We start from the raw sequence: 18,309 nt of genomic DNA on the forward strand, positions 1-18,309 counted from the left end.
ACAGATTATTTTTATTTTTGGGTAAACTATTTCTTTGGAATAATTGGAAACATGTAAATATATCCAAGACTCCAAGAGTTCTTTCACACCCAGTCGGGTGATCGTCACTCCAGTGGGGAGTCATTTGAGGACAGCAGTCTGAGACGCCTCATCTCTCTTCACACAACCGTCCGCTACATCTGCTTCTCTTTTTTTCCTCATCCTTTTCTCTCTCCAAGTGGGTTGATGAATGCACTAGTTACGTTTGCTCTTGGCAGAGCGTGTGTAATTTAGGGGCTGAATGCTTTTTCAGAGTCTCTAACTGGCTCCATATGGAGAAGCAGGGTGAGACACTTCAGCGTTTCGTCTCCAGCCACCAGACTGACTTCCACACAAAGACTGCCATCATTTATACCACACTGGACCAGGCTGCTGCTTAGACGGCATGCAAATCGTATGGTGACTATCAAACCCCTCTTTTGGACTAGCTTGGCTTTAGAGGCATTTTATCCATTGGATGGGTATTTTGGACCTTGTCATAAATAATGACTTGAGGGTGGGCTTTTTTTAAGCAAACATCTAGCAATGCCCTATACGGCAGCCATTGTAGCGGTGACATTTGTACAGACTAGAGCCACTCTAAGTGCAGGATTAAACAGTTAAATATGACAGAATGTCTGCACCACTACACTGAAAACAGAGCTGTGTTCAGCCCCGACAAGAAGTTGCAAAGCGTTTTTTAAACGGAAACGGTGGTGCCTTGAACACCCTGTTCTGATGACGCAAGAGTTGCAACTATGGCAGCTGAGAAGGCCATTCTTTGTGTTATTTTTGAAAAAGTTTCAGAGCCTGATGAAATCGGTAAAAATACGTGTTCAATTCTGCAAAATACGCTCAATGTTACTGTCACTGCCCTTGCCGTCCAGAATAAAAGACAACATCCCAATCGAGTGAAGGGACTTGTGGAAACTGTGGTTCCTACTGTAATTATTGTGATCCAACATTTGCCTCGCATTTCAGGATGAAAAGACAAACATTTCAGGTGAAGGATAATCCACTTCTTACCTCCGAGACTGTGTTATGATCTATATGACCTTATAGGCCTATGTCACACTTCCTGCTTCCGGAATGCGGAGTAGGGATTCAGAACTTCCGGTCAACAGTATTTCTCGATAAGGATTTAGATTATCAGCCATAATGTCTAAACCATCCAAGGTAGACTGACCACGCGCTATGAGGTTGTGAAACGAAGGTTTTTGCTCCTGTAGAAGCTATAAGTTTGTATGAAATCAACCTTGTTTTAAGAAAAACATGTTTTATCCGTGATCTTATGAAAAAAAAACTACACTACCCACAATCCTAAGCGTAGCAGCAACGTCTGCTGATTGGTCCAACTCGCTGTTACCATAGAAACGTTTACCTTACTGGCGGCGGAATTCAAACACTTACCTCTGTAATTGAAAATGAATTTCTCCCAGAAGAACTTGTACCCTTTCCTCAGTTTTGACGTTTCCACTTGAGTTTTCATTTACCATCCGAACCACATCGTCATATGTGACTTCAGGCAGGTTGCGGAGAGATTTGGTCCAGCGGTATCTATCGGACTCCGCCATTGTAAAAAGCTAACCGGAAGGGCTGTATCCCTACTAAAAGACGTACTTCCGGTCTTCAATTTTTTCGTGACATAGGCCTATTGTTTTTATTGTGAGTAATAGGCTTATCATTATTGCTGATCACTGTTGAAATGCTATATTTTTACTATAAAACTCTTATGACAAACATGTATTCTAATATCTTCAGTTGTTGCGTATACCGAGCTGCAGCGTACACATTTGTAAACAACTTAATCTGGACCCATTGTGCGAGCTGTCTCTTTAATACCACGTGGTTTATATACATGTTGCTGCTGATTGGGCTGACATTTTTGACACACACACCAAACAAGAGAAAACATCTCTCAAACCCCTTGCACACAGTAATATGCAAAAAAATATGCCACAGGGACAGTTTCATGTTATCAGGGGAATCGACCTCTAAATGCTTATGGTTGTCAGCATATTAAACTGGAATATGCAAAATCATTTTAGCACTAAAAAATTACACACATCACCTTTAAATACTCTACCTGTGCTCTTTGCAACTTATACGGTTTATAAATGATATGGTCAATAAATCATGGCAACATGTTTTTATATTACTCTAACTCAACAAAATAATGTAACCAATTTCCACTTCATTTTTTAAAGACCCCCCTGTAGTGAAAAATCAAGCTTTTAATGTTGTTTATTATGTCTATGTGGTGTTTTTAATATGCTTTAAGACAAACCATGTGCAAATTCATAAGTCAACACCATTGCTAATTCTTAAAACTGCAGTGAACCAAAGACAGTCTCAAAAACACGGTTTGAAATCGCTGGTGTTTCTGACGTCACAAACTACCTTGTAACCGATCAGATCAACATGTGATCGTCAACGAGTGGATCTCTGAGCTGGTGTGAGTGAGTGGAGGTGGGGCTAATATGCATATTCATAGAACCACGTAAGGAAAAAACATTTAAATATGAATTTTGGTGATCAAAGGGATAATTTTTTTTGACTAGAGGGGGACTTCAAGTTATACGTGTTTCAACTACACTAAAAATATATTTTCTTTTTTCTTTTGTCAAATCAACTTAGATCATTAATGTGGTTCAGATAACATAATATTTTGAGTTTCTGTTGATTAAACCAATCTCCTTCATTGTATCAACTCAAATTTTCAATTTTAAGGCAAAATTAAGGCAACTTACTTTTTTTAAGTTAAACCAACAACATTTTTTTACAGTGTATAGACACTTAAAAAAAAAAAAAAAGTTAGATGAAATGACTTGCACAGTCGATTTGCTTATACTTACAAATTTAAGTTGAGTTGCTACCTTAAATTTGAATGTTGAAGTAAGTGGGACATTCCAAGGAGAGAAAAAATATTTTGAAATCAAAGAAGGAACTCTTTTTGTTCACTCAAATAATACAGTAGGTTGTTGAAAAGAACCTGAAAAACCACCTTTAAAGACTCCAGACTGTACCAGCATCACATCTGTGTGTCCTCACATAACCTGTCTTGCCTTGTGCCCTCTGTAATGTAAGGGCCATATATACAGTTGGCTGCCGTCCACACCAATCTTATGCACACACGCATGCGGAAAACTCACACGCAGTGCATTCCACAGGAGCCTGCTCATGAGGGGCCTTCAGCGGGGTGGAGATCCCTCCTCCCCGTACTGCTCTCTGTCAGCACATGCCGCTCAAAGCTAATGCTGGACCACACTGCTAAGGAAAGGAGAATGGAAAGCAAGGCAAAACTCAGGAGAGTTGTGAGAAAAAGTAGCAAATGCCAGTTCTCATTTTGCACTGAGCTTTACCACCTGTTCATCTCTCAGAACCCAGCGTAAGTCCTTAGTTGACCCACTCAGAGACACTTTCAACCCTCATTTGTCTGGATCTTAAATGTGTATTGGATAAACCGTATTGGATCCAGATAACTCTCTTGGCTGGGTGTTGTCCAAAGGCGGAGAGATCAGGGCATGATGTCAAGATCATTCTAATGACGAGGACCAGCTGGAAGCCTGAACCATAATAGAAATCCAACACCCAGACCTGGAGAGAAGTGCAAGGAGGAAAAAAGTGCCAGTTAAGCACTTTTTTCCTGGCATTCTTTACTATCAAAGCCAGGATAAAGATCCCCACTGCTTTTCACACGATTGCTTTCCACAGGACCATCTGGCTCCAGAAACCCCCAAGCCGATCACATCTCAGTGCTGAGGAGGAGCCAGAAAGAACCCAAAGCCTGAAGCGGGGTGACTGAGTTCATTCTGACTAAACGTATGGGCTATTTCAGGGAGAACTTTTTACAAACTTTGATTAGGATTTATTATAGTGAAATATAACCTGGAGCTCCTTTAAAGTTTCACCAAGTCAGTTTTAGATGATGATCATTTTACACCTTAAGAAATGACTAATTCTTTAGATTACACTGCTAGTCAAAAGTTTTTATATTTCAAATAAATGCAGTTCTTTTGAACTTTCTATTCACCAAAGAATCTTTTTTAAAAAATCACAGTTTCCACATAAATATTAAGCAGCAAAAACAGTTTTTGACATTGATAGTAATCAGAAATGTTTCTTGAGTATCAAATCATCATATTAGAATGATTTATGAAGGATCATGTGACACTGCAGACTGGAGTAATGATGCTGAAAACGCAGCTTTGACATCACAGGAATACATTACATTTTAAAATATGTTGAAATAGAAAATAGTTTTTTTTTTAAATTATGAAATGGCAAGCATAAGAGACTTCTTTCAAAAATAACTCTTAACCAGTAGTGTTGAAAGCGATGCATTCTCACATAAGTCACCAGTAATAGTAGTTGCCTACTGTCTACATAAAGCTGGTCCTATCTTTCAGATCACATGACCAGATGAATACCACTCACTTTGTCTTGGCAGCCCCCCATTATTGTATATGTTTGATTGTGGAATAAATGTACAATGGGTGACAAATATGCCTGTGAATATAGTATTGGTAACCGAAAACATTTTCCTGATTGGTAGAGTTCAGGGTGGAAGCATTTTACAAATATTTATGGCAGCTGCCAAAAAAGCATTACATTTAAATGGCTCAAGAAAGCCACACCAACATTTGAGGAGTATGTGTGGACTGTGAGGGAGAACAACTATGTGATGGAAAAGATAACACCAATTACGGCTCCAGATGAGTCCGTTCATGGAGAGTCTGGATGAAGTTAATGACCTTTTGATAGTTTCAGAGCGTAGGAGCAAGCAAGATGGTTTGTTTTTATAGTAATTTCATCAGATAACCCACGTTCTATTCCCTGTACTGATTTCCGTCATTGGTTATATGTATATATGTATGTATATAAATATGTATATATGTGTGTATATGTCCATAACATAACCATGACACTTCCTCCTCCATCTTTCACTGACTTATTTACGCACTTTGGGTTCAGTCTTTCCCCAGTTTATAATGTTCCCCATCGGACCCAAATAGATTAAACTTGCTGTCATCAGTAACGTGAACTTTGGACCACTTGTCCTCTGTCCACACAACATATGCTCCTCAGCATAGGTTTGCTTAGCCTTTCGATTCATGGCTTGGTGACTGCAGAGTGGATTCTCTTAAACGGCGAGACACTGTATGCCAAGACAGATCCTTACCCTGTTCAGCGCTGAACTGGCGAGCAATTCCAGAATATGTTTCAGAATATATTGTTTCAGAATATATTTAACTTATGAAATATGCTTAAATGACAGCCCGTCTACTCCTTTTATCTTCAAATAGGACAAAGAAGTGGCCTTGAAATTAAGGAAATTGTAGGTTGTTCTCTAATTTTGATCTCCACTGTATGTAAAACTCTTTAGAAACTATATGTAATCCAAGTCATACTTTATTTTTTGTTAATGGCCCTGAAAGACAATGATAGGTATCTGACAAGTATCACTGAACACTAATGTTTACAGTATATAAAAATGAAAAGATGTATAAAAAGGTATATAAATAAAGTCCCCTTCAACCGAAGCTAAAGTTCATTTAAATGTGATTATCCTTCTTTAAAAAGTTTTTTTTTTAAAACTTAGAAAGTTTTGTGTTTGTAAGTTGTGCATGACTTTGCACATTAACAATTATCATTTTCAGGACTTTCCTAAACATCATAGGGAAAATAATATATTACTCATATTATTAAAGACCAAGCTTATAATGTCGTTTGATTCAATGTTAAAGTACTCGACAAAACAAAACGAGACTCAAATGATTATTTGAAGGTTCAACTGACCTTGTCTGACAGATGACAGTCTGGCTACTGATTTAGAGGAACGTCTTTAAGCATGTGTGTAAGCATGTGTTTCTTTCCAGGTTCTTCAAAGTGGTCACATACCTGTACTGTACTTTTTGGACAATGATTTTAAGATTTCCCACAAGCCCTCAAAAGTTTCCAAAGTACCCTTGTGAATGAATAAAGAGAGACAGTCACATTGGATTCTTCTTTATATAACATAATTTATATACACATGGCTTTTTACAGCGGCAGCATGTTTCTTGTACAGAAATACAAGCACAACATCGGCATCAAGAGCAAAAAAACAGAGCTCTGTAGCCTCACATTTCACAAACGGTTTGCTCTCTGCTAATGAACTTAAAGAATGAAGATATAATTTACATATGTCAGTATTGGCATGTCAGCTTAGAAATATCATTTCTCTCTTATAGATTATTACTTTCTCAACTACATAAACAAATTGCACCTTTAGTTATATCATCTGTTGATTGTGAATCAAATCATTTCTGTACATAAGTTAAGAAATGTAACAGTTTGTTTCAAAATAGATAATCTTCACTTTTTTCGTATCTCTAAGAGAACTCATTACATCTATAGACAAAGTGCAGTATTTTAATTTAAAGTTGTTGTTTTTTTCATTAAAAATTGGTCCAAACTCCACAATCTGAAGAAAAACAGCTACATTTTCTTCCAAATTTCTTCAATTATTATTATTAGTTTTTTTTTTTTTTTTTTTTTGCCTTTTCATTAGTCCATGTTTTCTACAAACTGCTTCTAAATACAAGAATAACAGTGTCAGTGTACAAAAAGCTTTGCAAGTAAATTATCTTCTACTCTCTAAATATACTTCATATTCTTCAGAACTATGAACTAACATCTGTGACATTAACATGACTCCACAGCTCTATCAAACATGAAATATCAAATATCTCGTCATCGATAAAAACATACTGGAGATGACAATAATCATAATAATCATTAAAGTACATGGATGTGCATAGGTGGGTTCACCAGCTAAATTCACAAAGCAAATGCATGTTCATGATGATGCTGAGCACAGTGATATTAGTAAAAAAAGCATCCAATCTTTTCCCTGTGCTGAGTGAGGCAGTGTGGGTCAGAGGTTGATAATAATAATATTTCTATGGTGTGAAGTAAACAGATGTCTGACTTTCGTCCAATGACTGAACCTCACGGTATCCCATCCAGGCGCGACAAGAAATTTGTCTATTCATACTGAAAGTGAAAATTATGGCACAGCCAATCATATTCTGTTACATATAGAGTTATGTAAAGTGGAATTTTGGACCAATTAGATTTCACAATGGCTAGGGCTTCACAGTTACAAAGCCACAGGAACAGAAACCAGAAACAAAAACTTGCAGATTGTTGCTGGTTAGAAAACAGTGTTAGCGTCTAATAACATTTAAAGGTTGGCCACTGATATATCATAGTCTTCTCCAAAGCATTAAAATGTCTTCAGCGTAACATAGTGTCGGCCCAGATCCGGCCCACATCTGGTATGTGTGGATTCCACATGTACCAGATGTGGGCCAGATCTGGGCCAACGCTATGTTACTGTCTGTGACTACTCAAGAAGTCATTTTCAATATTTTCAAGTCTTCAATGAATTATCTGAGATATTGGCCCCCGGCCTGCTTCAATTTTTACCAGTTTGAACATTTTGAAGGTCTACCTGTAGTAGTGCAAGGCAGCAAAACTGTTGAAATTTTCGGTAAAGGGAACGAGAAATGAAAAGGAAATGATAAACAAAGGTTGAAGCAGCACAGACTTGGAAAATCACCACAAACTTGTAGAACGTATACATCACAGTGCCTGCAATTTGAGAGAGATGTGAAATCAAACAGAAATATAATACAAGTGTAAATGATACACCATGACATGATACAATCACACCACTTCTCCTTCAGCCAAATAAATAATGTTAAGTCAAAAACTCTCTACACTTTCTTAAAGGCAGAAAACTGCCGCATTACTACAGCAACAGATTCAATATGGTGGCAAAGGCATAGGAGTCTAGTAGCGCTGTAGCTCTAAACTACTTTAACCACTGTAAAAGGCTTTGGTGGTGTCCGGGGCCCACTAAAAAATTCAGAGAAAGAGAAAATCCAACAGTTTTTTCCCAATTTTTTTCTTACCATGGAAATCTTTAGATTTAGCTCTTATATGGGTCATAACAAAGACAGGCCTGATCTTTTTTTAATACAGAAATGCACATACGATTTTATTATTATCATTTTTAAATGCTAAATTTGTCTTTTGAGGACCACAAACCTCTGAAGAAACACACTATACACAGCTTAGAGGAGTGATTCATCCAAATATTTTAATTCTGGGATCATTTACTCGCCCTCCTGTCATTCCAAACATGTGTGACATTCTTTCTTCCATGACACACAAAGGATGAATTTGAATGAACCACTGGTGTTTGCCATTGAATGATAATGATGCCCGATTTGATAGACCTTTTTTTTTTACCTTTTGTGTTCCACAGAATAAATAAATGGGTTTGGAATGACACGAGTAAATAGGTTTTTCATCATTGGACGAACTATTCCTTTAAATAACAAAAATCTCAAACCAAATAATAAATCTGAAGCCAATAATAAACAGCAATACGAATAATTATGATAATACAAAAGAAAGAAAAAAAAAAAACTAAATATTTCTACTTTATACGTTTTTGAAATATATATTTCATGTATTTACAAGAAATGTGGAAAGATGTATACAATTCAGATGAGAAACATTCTTCCATGTAAGCCCACTAAAATGTAGAATACCAAATCCAGTTTCTCTCAGGTTTACAAAACAACATTAAATATGTTGCCCTGATTGTTGATATCATTGTGTAAACTCTGTACACAAAACTCTGTACACCAGTTTATAGTAACATACTCTTTAGAACTGTAGTACTGTACATCTGCTCTACGTCAAATATGCTGACGAGACAGAAATGAAAGTGTTATGATGTGCTGTATGCGACGTAGTTCAACTAGTCTGCAACAATTTCCCTAACGTTTTCAAGGTCTTGTTTCTGCAGGACCATTTCTAAATAAATCTATTTACAGTCATTTCTGCCTACAACTGTTCCAGTTCTTCTTCCCAATAAGGCCAATCATGGAGTCTCAATGAAGCACAGCATGCATGTGTTGCCCTCAGCAATAACTGCAGGGCAAGGTTTTAATCTGACAACACAATGAATAAAAGAAAGCTATTAACTTGGGTGACACTTTTCTGAGGTGTATCAAATGTACTTGAGGTGTGCTGCTGTGTGTTATACCTTATCACAGTTTGCCTTAAATGGAAAATGTGACTTTAAAACCATTCCTGTAAATTGGTGTGGACATTGGTAAGTGTGTGCTGCAGCAGATGTAAGGGCCTTAGGTTCTCATTGCCCTGATTTGAGCACAGATTCTCTACAGCAAGAAGAAGGCAGTAAAATAAAGCTTGTCAATTTGGCTATGGAGCACAGGCACCTGGTTTGGCACTTGGTTTGAATCCCAATGTCTGAGGAAAACGTCCTTGCAATTTAACTCCGCACTGAGCCAATGTGCTTGGCAGTGTGAGGTTTCATCTCAGATGCCTCTGTTGAAGAAAGCGAAAGAATAACAGGGGCTACGTTCCCTGACGAGGGGTTGACGAGAGGTTTGGGTGCATGTGGACAGCAGCTCAGTGTTGCTGTACTCCAGTTGAGAGTTTTTACCTGTGAAGAAACAAAAAATACGTAAAAATGTTGTACTGTCCAAGAGGCCAAATCTTGGACATTCCTGTAAACATCTTATTGACCCCTAAGTTTAATAAAAGTAGTGCCCTACCCAGACACCCAGCTGTGAGTGGTGGTCTTTACACTGTGAGGCGGGAACCCCTGTTGGGTGGCCATGGGGTCGAAGTTGAAGTCCAGCGACTCTCCATCCATGAGTGTATCATGCAAGATGGACTCCACGTCACAATCGAAATGCTCCACAGGCATACCGTCCAGATCACTGGGCAGCTTCTCCAGGTGTTGCTGTTGCAGGTGGGGCATCATCCCTGGATTCCGGCCATATCCGTTGCTGCAGTAAGGAATTCCACCTCCGAGATGACTGGAGCCTCCGTACTGCATATGCAATGCCGACTTGACGCTTCCCAGGCGTCCACTGGCAGCTCCAATCGTGGCCATAGGGTGCAGCGATCGGCCATTCAATGCCACAGGTGTGGGTGGGGCTTGTCCGTGCATATTGTGCGGATGAGAGAGGGCATGGCTATGAGATGATCCAACTCCCATAAGTTCATTCCGCCTACTGCTGTAGGGGGGCAACATACATCCACCACTTCCAGCTGACTGGGAGACAACGGTATCCACCGAGGGCAGGAGCTCTCCAGACTCCCCATCAGACGTAAGAAGCTCCTTCAGCAGCCCTGCTGAGCAGTTAAACTGGCCCATAGTTCCTGGACCGGGACCAAAACTGGACTTGCTTTCTGACAGAGACTGCATCGGCATGGGGGACATGCTGCCCATTCCTGCCTGGCCGTAGAGACACTTACGATAGTCTTGTTGAGTCTGCTGGTTGACTGCAGCCAGACCTGGGGAACTGTAGGGGGAGTAACCAGGGCTGGCCTGCATGAGCGAAGAGGGTGAGGACTGGTTGGATCCTGACCCAGGGCCTCCTGTGGGCCCCACTGATGCGTTCTTAGGTGAGAGCAAGTTGAGGTTATCCAGAAGGTTTTCCATCACATTCTCAGGGCCACTGTGACCCAGAGAACCAGCCATTTCAGACAAGCTGGGGAGGGTGGAGGTCATTTTGGCCCCTGACCCAGGGCCTGGGTAGACCATGTGGACGTCAGAGTCGCCAAGTTCGTCGTCAATAAAGGGCGAGAGACGACCGCTCAGTGTGCTGGCATTGGAGCTGGTGCGGGGACGGAAAGCCGTCCAGGCATCAAAGTCGTCGTTGCTGTGGGAGTTTGGACTGCCGGGCCACTTGCCGTACTGAGAGCCTGGGCTGTCTGCACCCCCCTCGGGCCCACCTTGAAGAGCCAGCTATAAATATAGAGAGGAACAGAAGCACTCATGAGAAAAATAACATATTTTCATGGATAGAGTGCACTGTTTATCAAAGAGATCACAACAAGGTTTGGTGTGCGGCTTCTACCTTTTTCTTTGCCGCTCGTCCTCTGCTCTTGGCAAACTTGCTGTTGTTGTCCATGGAGGCGGCCCGGCGTCGAGGCGACTTGCCACTTTTGCCGCCTTCAGGGTTGAGCATCCACCAAGAGCTCTTCCCTGTCCCCTCATTCTGCACACGGATAAACCTACTATGTAGGGACAGGTTGTGTCTGATTGAGTTCTGTGGAAGAGAAGCAGAGCAAGGAGAAAAAGCATGAGTGTTATGTTCGCAGTTTGCCTCGTTCCCGCAAATTCCCCTCTGACGGTAAATCAGCAGAGTGCAAATCCTCGCAGCATCTGTTTTCTATTAAACTCTCTTTTCTCTTCACCTCCGCTTTCGTCCACTCACCCTTTCCTTCACCTATATGTATCATTTTCTGTCATTCAAAGGAGACAGTTTTCCTTGAACATCGCCCATTCTTTTAAACATATTCTTGTAAATATTTACAAATTGCTCTCAGTGGTGCATTCAAATAGAACAGAGAATCCCTTCAATGTTTTGCAGTGAATCATAAAAACATCATTCTATTTTTAGTGAGAATTTTATAATCCTTGGGTTTAGACCACCAAGACTAATATTAATGATATATCTGTCTTAAAAATGCTACACTCTAGTAGACATTATAAAATTTGTGTACAAGAGAAATAATCTGTTCCTCCAAAAGTTACGATTTTGATTTGAAAGTATTAAAGGTGACAGTTTCATATGGAAACACAACTTGTTTGAGTGGCTTGACCTGTCAATTACCTGTTCACTGAACAATGGAAGACGGGAATTGTTTAAAAAAAAAACGTTTCGAAAAAAACCCTGTTCCTTTACAGCAGAGCAAAAATGGACTTAATTAGCAACAAATCACTTAAAAAGCTTAATGACCAGCCATTTCTACCAAAGCTGCTATTCTATTTTACTCTTGCCAAAAATAGTTGTGGCACTAGGGCGAATTTCGTCCCTATTCATACTAGAATTTCAGTCTAGTATAATTATGAACTTTTCTATCATTCTGACGAGTTCACATACCGTAATGTCAGGCAAACATGGGTAAACATTCTGCCTGGCATAGACACATTACCTACGTTGTCATGGTGATCTCAATCATTAGAACCATTTTCCCTAGAGAGGTGGAAAATGGGGTATTTTTGAAATGCTGGCCTAATGCTTCCTATGTCTAATTGAGAGTTGTTAATGGATAGTTACAGGACGTGATGGCAGCTTAGGATGGTCTTTGCTGTTGTTTGTGAACTAAAAGGCTTCATGAGACATGTTTTTTTTTTTTTTTTTTTTTTCTTTTCTTTTAAATCTGACCCATTAATCCTACAGTGGCTGTTAAGTTTCACATATGGTGCTGCTCACAATAATACAGATATTGACAGAAAATACTATTGAAACTTAATTTGGAAAAAATACTTTATATTAAAATTATTTATATTACCTTACATAATTAAATTGCATAATGCCTTTATCTCTGCTTTTTTTTTTGTCTCGCATTTCATAATAAAATTGGACAAGCTCAATGGCGACTCATTTTCTGGCAAATCGTTTTTTTGGGGGGGGGGTTTGTGCAAAGGATTGGGGGTGATTGGAGGACACAGATGACACACTTGATGCATCCATCAAAATAAGCCGAATTAATCTTTCGAATTGAGCTGGCCTTCGATGCAGCTTGGTGACGTGGCAGCTGAGATATGCAGCCTTAACCAACATGCGGTGTAACCAACATGCAAGGAAGCCATTTTGCTGTTGTCATGTGACAAAAAAAAAAAAAAAACATTAAACAGGAAATTATATCACAGAAAGGAATTCTGTACACCCTCATGACAGCGTCAGTAAGTTTTTTAAAACAATCACATATTTCGACCATAAGTAAAATGGAGTAAAACTCAAATATTTTGGTATAGGCCTAAACGTTTTGCAAAAATGCACGGAAAAAAGCTGGGCTCCCAGAATTTGTGTGAAGCCAGCCCATCAGAAACAGCTCTTGCCATTGCATCACACTGCATGCACCACATAGTTCATGAACAGGGAATTATCACAATAACTGGACAGATAATATCCTATGGAGACTTACACTATATATGCCCGCATTAACAGAGGGAAGCAAAACCTGAAAATTAACAACACGCTACGCACAACCCGAATCCATAGCAGAAGAGTACAAACTGAACCCACTAACCACAACATGGTCCATCTGGCTTAAATTTTTAAATCCTTTCCACACATGGCAGAACAGAAAACATAGCATCACTGCTTTAAAACACAACTTTGCATGTCATGTGAAATGACTCTTGGCCAGTCCGCAAGCTTGTATAGCGTGACAAATTTAACCACAACCACATTAGAAGACAGTTCACTGATGGATATATGGAGAGGTTTGGAAGAATGGGAGCCCCGGGAAACTGGGGAATATCAGGACAGAATGTGGCATTCTGAGTCCACATTAATCCAGATACACATTTGAGAAAATCCATATTTTTTTTCTACCCTTCTGTCCACAGAGACGGCATTTTTGCCCTGCAAGCTTTCTGAAGACGCTCTAACAAAGTGGATAAATTTGCATTGTAGTGTGAACTGAAAAAATTGAGGTATTTGAAAAATGATGACACATATTTAGTCATGAGATGCATATTGTGCCAATAGATATAGATGTTTATACCGGTAAGTGCGTGCTATGTGCTATTCACATTCAAAGTGTTGCTGAAGATAAATGTTACTTTGTACAATCTTCATATCCTGCAAAGATGCGTTTTAGACCATATATGGCGATTGAGTGAGACCTTGACGCACCTGTAAGTGCTGAGATAATGGTCGTGCCGGAAGAATCGCATGAGAACTTTATTATTTCTGGTCTCTCTGTATTATCTCAGTGAGCTTTTATTACATTTAACGCATGCGCAGTAAGATGATTTCAACGTTTTCCAATGTTTCAGCGTGTATGAGGAACTTTTGGAAAATGCTTGACAATGCTAGTGTGGACGGGGAGAGTTTTAAAACCAAATCACAGAGAACATACGGCCAAAAAACGACAAAGAGAACCCAAACGATATCAAAGCGCGCTCATCCTGTGTGCAGGTCTGCGGCTTCCTTCCCGATCAACACAATTTTAGCCTGTTTTGACAATAGTTGATGTATTAATGGCGGCAGAACACAGGAACTTCGACATTCCAGCTAATCACTGTGTTCAAAGTTCAAACATAATCACAGCTAGCCCGCTAATACCCTATCTCTTCTGGAACTACAGTGTCCCAATCCACATTCCTGTCTGTGGATACTAAACCCCAACCATCACTCTTGTTGTGTGAAGATCCTATAATCTTGGGTTCACAACAATACTGCCATTCCACAGATACCACAACACTACACACAATGAGACGACGTTATATAAAACGGAGCAATTTCTGGAATGTTATGATCGAGTTCGAACACAATGTGTCATCTATGCAATCATATCATTATGTTGACCTACAGTGGAAGTGTGTATATATTATATTGTCAGCATATTGTGCTGAGCTAAAAAACGTCCACTTTCCATATCCTCTTTCCAACTGTACTATGATCTGAATAAAATGGCAAAAACGCCACAAAAAATTCATTAATTATAAATAAATGAATATATATTTTTTAGATATTATATTTTTTAAATATTTTACGGTGCCCACAATACGGTAGTTGTTGCAGTTATACTATAATAAATTTGTAGTATCTTGGTGTTATGCTGTATTCCATTCAAAGTGTAATATTCTTACTTTATATCGCTGATTTATGACGTTTAAAGAATAATATGGCAATGCATTTGTTTTGCAGGTGTGTGATTGTCAACAGAGAAGATCGTTCACTGTTTAACACATCAATCTCTGCAAATGTTTGCTAAACCTTTTCATAAAAGTTTTATGATCATATAAAATGCATCTATGTTTCAAAGTGCCAACATTATGTTTTAAAAGGAACTGATTTTATCTGTGAACATTTCCGCCATGTTTGCCTGAGGTCATACAATTGCATCTGGAAGTTTGACTTCAAGTGGCGAACTATTGTACTTTTCTAAATTTAATTTGAAATTCAGGTTTTCATCTACATGGAGCACATCGATGAATGGAAGAAAATAATTATTAATTTTATCTTAATGTTTAATTTTCATATTCCTTTTTCTGAGCAGAATTTATATGTATTATTTTCAATGCAGCTTCCAATTTTTATTTTATTTTTTATTTTATATCTCATACAACAAAAATGCTGGATGATCACTGTCTGTCAAATTCACTTACAATTATGCATTACATTTTTTTAAATCATTTTTTAGGTTGGGGAAAAACCTTTTAAAAGTTTAAAATTATTACACAAAAATTTCACAAATGCTCAGTTTTTGGAAGTGAATAAATGATCAAACTAGGGTTCTAGAACTTTTCAAAATTATTGTATACGTTGTGTTGATGATAAGCAATTTCTTGCAAAACTAAGCATAACAATTTCCATGTCTTTCTCTTGACTTTTGATGATTTTATTAGTTAGATTATGCCTGCAAAAGTCTTAATGTCAAAATGTCAAACTCCTTGATGTTTCCCGGGTGTCCTTCACCGTGGGAACCCTGACAAACATGTCATCACACCCTTGCATGTACTGCTATTACATATTCAAAGTACTCATTTCACATACACACAATTTAAAGCCCCTGCTGCAGGAACAATGAAGAAAGTCAACAGCAAGAGCCAAACACCAGGAAGTGACCACATGAAAGAGGACTGTCACAGGAAGCCGGCCTCACTTCCTGTCTTTCAGGAAGCAGTGGTTGTGTATTTGAGCATGTGAGTGTGTGCAGAGCGGACTGGAATGCCAGAGAGAGAGAGAGAGAGAGAGAGAGAGAGAGAGAGAGCTGCCCTGGTCTACTGCACTCCTCCTCTGGCAGACTTCTGTTTGGCACCAGCTCCAGCCACAGTCATTCTCACTCCCGAGAGAATAAACAAAGCGCTACAGACCACAGATACAAACCCAAGAGCTCAACTACTGCCCACTCCATTGCCCCCTTAAATAATGGACATCTAGACCTTAAATATGCTTTAAAATGTCTCTATAAATCACAGCCATTCAAACCCTACCTGATAAGTATAAATCTTACAGAGAACAGTTATTTGTAGCCTGATGTTTTAAGCACCTCATGTGTAGCATGCTAATGATTAGCATGCCACATGTGATACATAAACATTAGGGTGAAAATAACCCGGGATGTTTCTTAAATATGCATACTCTACCCAAGTACGTGAACTCAAATGCTTCAGGTCATTACATTTGGAAATGTGTTCATAATTTATAACGCAGTGCAAGTACGCACACCATTCTCAGGGTCACCACAAGAGGCACTATAGTGGGTATAAAATGTCTTATTTTATGTGACTGATTTTTTTTTTTTTTGTCCTGATCTATTAATTTATTCAAAAATACATTAAAAATGCAATTCATACACACCTATTCTATGATTGACACGAAAACAGAAATGTCACTGTGATACAACTGCCCTTCCATAATGTGATGTGACACCCAAAATTAATAGCGGCACGATGCAACACGACAAAATAATAGAAAACCCATCCAGTTGAATAGTGCAGATATTTCAAGGTAACTCTATCGAGTATTGAGGTTGGCTTCTGCCAAAGTGCGCGCACTTGCAATACGCTGGCCAAGCATTCGTGTCTGCATACTGGCGAAGAGTATATTTCTGGCTTAAGCGGTTATATTTGGTTGTACATGAACATGTGAGTAATTTCGTGACACACTAACATACATTAGTGCGTGTGTGTGTGTGTTTGAGTGTGTGTCACTGTAAGCTGCACAGGCAGATGGAGGTCATGTGTTCGGGCCAGTCCACAAGCCAAGGACACAGAGTTCCATTTCTATTTCTCTCCCTCCTTACTTCAATCCCTTCCTCCAAGGAGCCTGAAAGGCCACACTGTTCTGCGACTGCAACCCCTCCTTCCCCCTCTCATTCCATCTCTAAGCATCCAAGATTTACTGAAGGCATCAGCACTGGGAATCAAAAACCAGCTTTTAATCATAAATTGGGATCTGCACAATATCAGTTTGCATATCAGATGGTCACACGACTTCATGTAATACAAATTCGCAAGTCTTCGCAAACTTGAAATTTGGAAATTCTTCGCATGAGCGTTGTGTTTCAGGTCTATGAATGGAAGTCAATGGAACGGAAAGTGTAGTGTGAACTTTCCTTTCAGTTTTACCTTAACTTTTAATTGAAATGTATAAAAATATATATATTAATATTAAAACTAAATAACAATCTAAATACAATCTAAGAAGTTATCTAAATAAATGTGTTGAATTTGTTTAGCACCGGTTCAAGAAAATGATTTTCATGACGGAGCAACTTTCTAAAGTTGGCAACTCAGCATTACAGCAGCATAAATCATGTTTTAGCTGATTTGTGAGTTTGTAGCCTGATTTGAATGTGATGACAGAACCTGTAGGCCTGGAGAAGCAAGGAACAACTTCTTAAGCAGAATTAAAATGTCACTAAAATTGTCCTCCGCGCTCTAAAATGTAAAAATCCCCAGGAAAGGTTGGCGGAGAGAAGGCTGGTGTGACTCAGACGTAGCCACATGTGGGAACTTTTCTTCTGGGTGAAAGACATAGAGACAATCTCCAGCCTGCATATGATAATCAGACGTCAGAAAAGACTGAAAAAGAGCATGAAGCGTGCTGAGATGATCTAGTTCCTACACAACTTCAAAGCAGTTTCTTGCAGCCGTGGGGGAGCGAATGTTGTGACGCATGAGCAGGAGAAAAGCAGAGGCCGCAAAAAGGCCACAGCAAATGCAGTTATGCACCTCACAACGTTCAAGTCTTCAAAACGCAAAGTCCAGAAAAATACGAGGGTCTAATTATGCATTCGTTTTGAGCCTTGGCCTCGTGTTGGGTCATGTCTGGTGTAGACAGCGCTGCTTTCTGCTGACAGACGTCAAGAATGTGTGAGTGTGGTTAGCAGGAGACAGAGAGAGCGCCCAGACCTGTCATTAGCTCATCACTAGCTCAGCAGGTCTCACACATACTAAGTATAACCCAAGCCTCAGAACTGAAGCAGTCAGGTGGAAACTAATCCAAAGGTTAGCCCTAGAAATAAGCTGGAAGTTCAGTGTTATGACCTATTAAGCCCCTTTACAAAGCCTTGATTTTGTTTTTGGGCTCTACTAGAATAGGTTTTCATAGTTGGATATTTTTCACATATTCGACATTGTTGCAGCACCTCTCTTGTTCTGTTGTTATCGGCATAGTTCAACGAGTCAGTGTTTCCTGAAACCATACAGTAGTTCCAACAAACATT

The 18,309-nt window shown here is 39.2% G+C and overlaps 1 protein-coding gene across 2 annotated transcripts in view; it reads right to left on the minus strand.

The window, feature by feature from the left end:
• Window positions 1-6,011: 6,011 nt before the first annotated feature.
• The window catches only part of foxo1a (forkhead box O1 a), a 44,189-nt gene continuing 31,891 nt past the window's right edge, over window positions 6,012-18,309 (minus strand). Inside the window, exons 2-5 of one of the 2 annotated variants that reach the window (XR_013822723.1) lie at window positions 10,974-11,165; window positions 9,660-10,861; window positions 7,476-9,547; window positions 6,012-7,337 (exon numbers count right to left, since the gene is read on the minus strand). Coding sequence is in view for 1 of the 2 variants with exons in the window: in XM_079885858.1 (XP_079741984.1) it covers window positions 9,544-9,547; window positions 9,660-10,861; window positions 10,974-11,165 (1,398 nt within the window). In the remaining variant the exon portion in view is untranslated. Of the gene's footprint in view, window positions 9,548-9,659; window positions 10,862-10,973; window positions 11,166-18,309 lie in introns of both variants that reach the window. The other variant, XM_079885858.1, reaches the window with a different exon arrangement.

Source organism: Squalius cephalus (genome assembly GCF_949319135.1).
Source record: "Squalius cephalus genome assembly, chromosome: 11".
Taxonomy (NCBI): Eukaryota; Metazoa; Chordata; class Actinopteri; order Cypriniformes; family Leuciscidae; genus Squalius; species Squalius cephalus.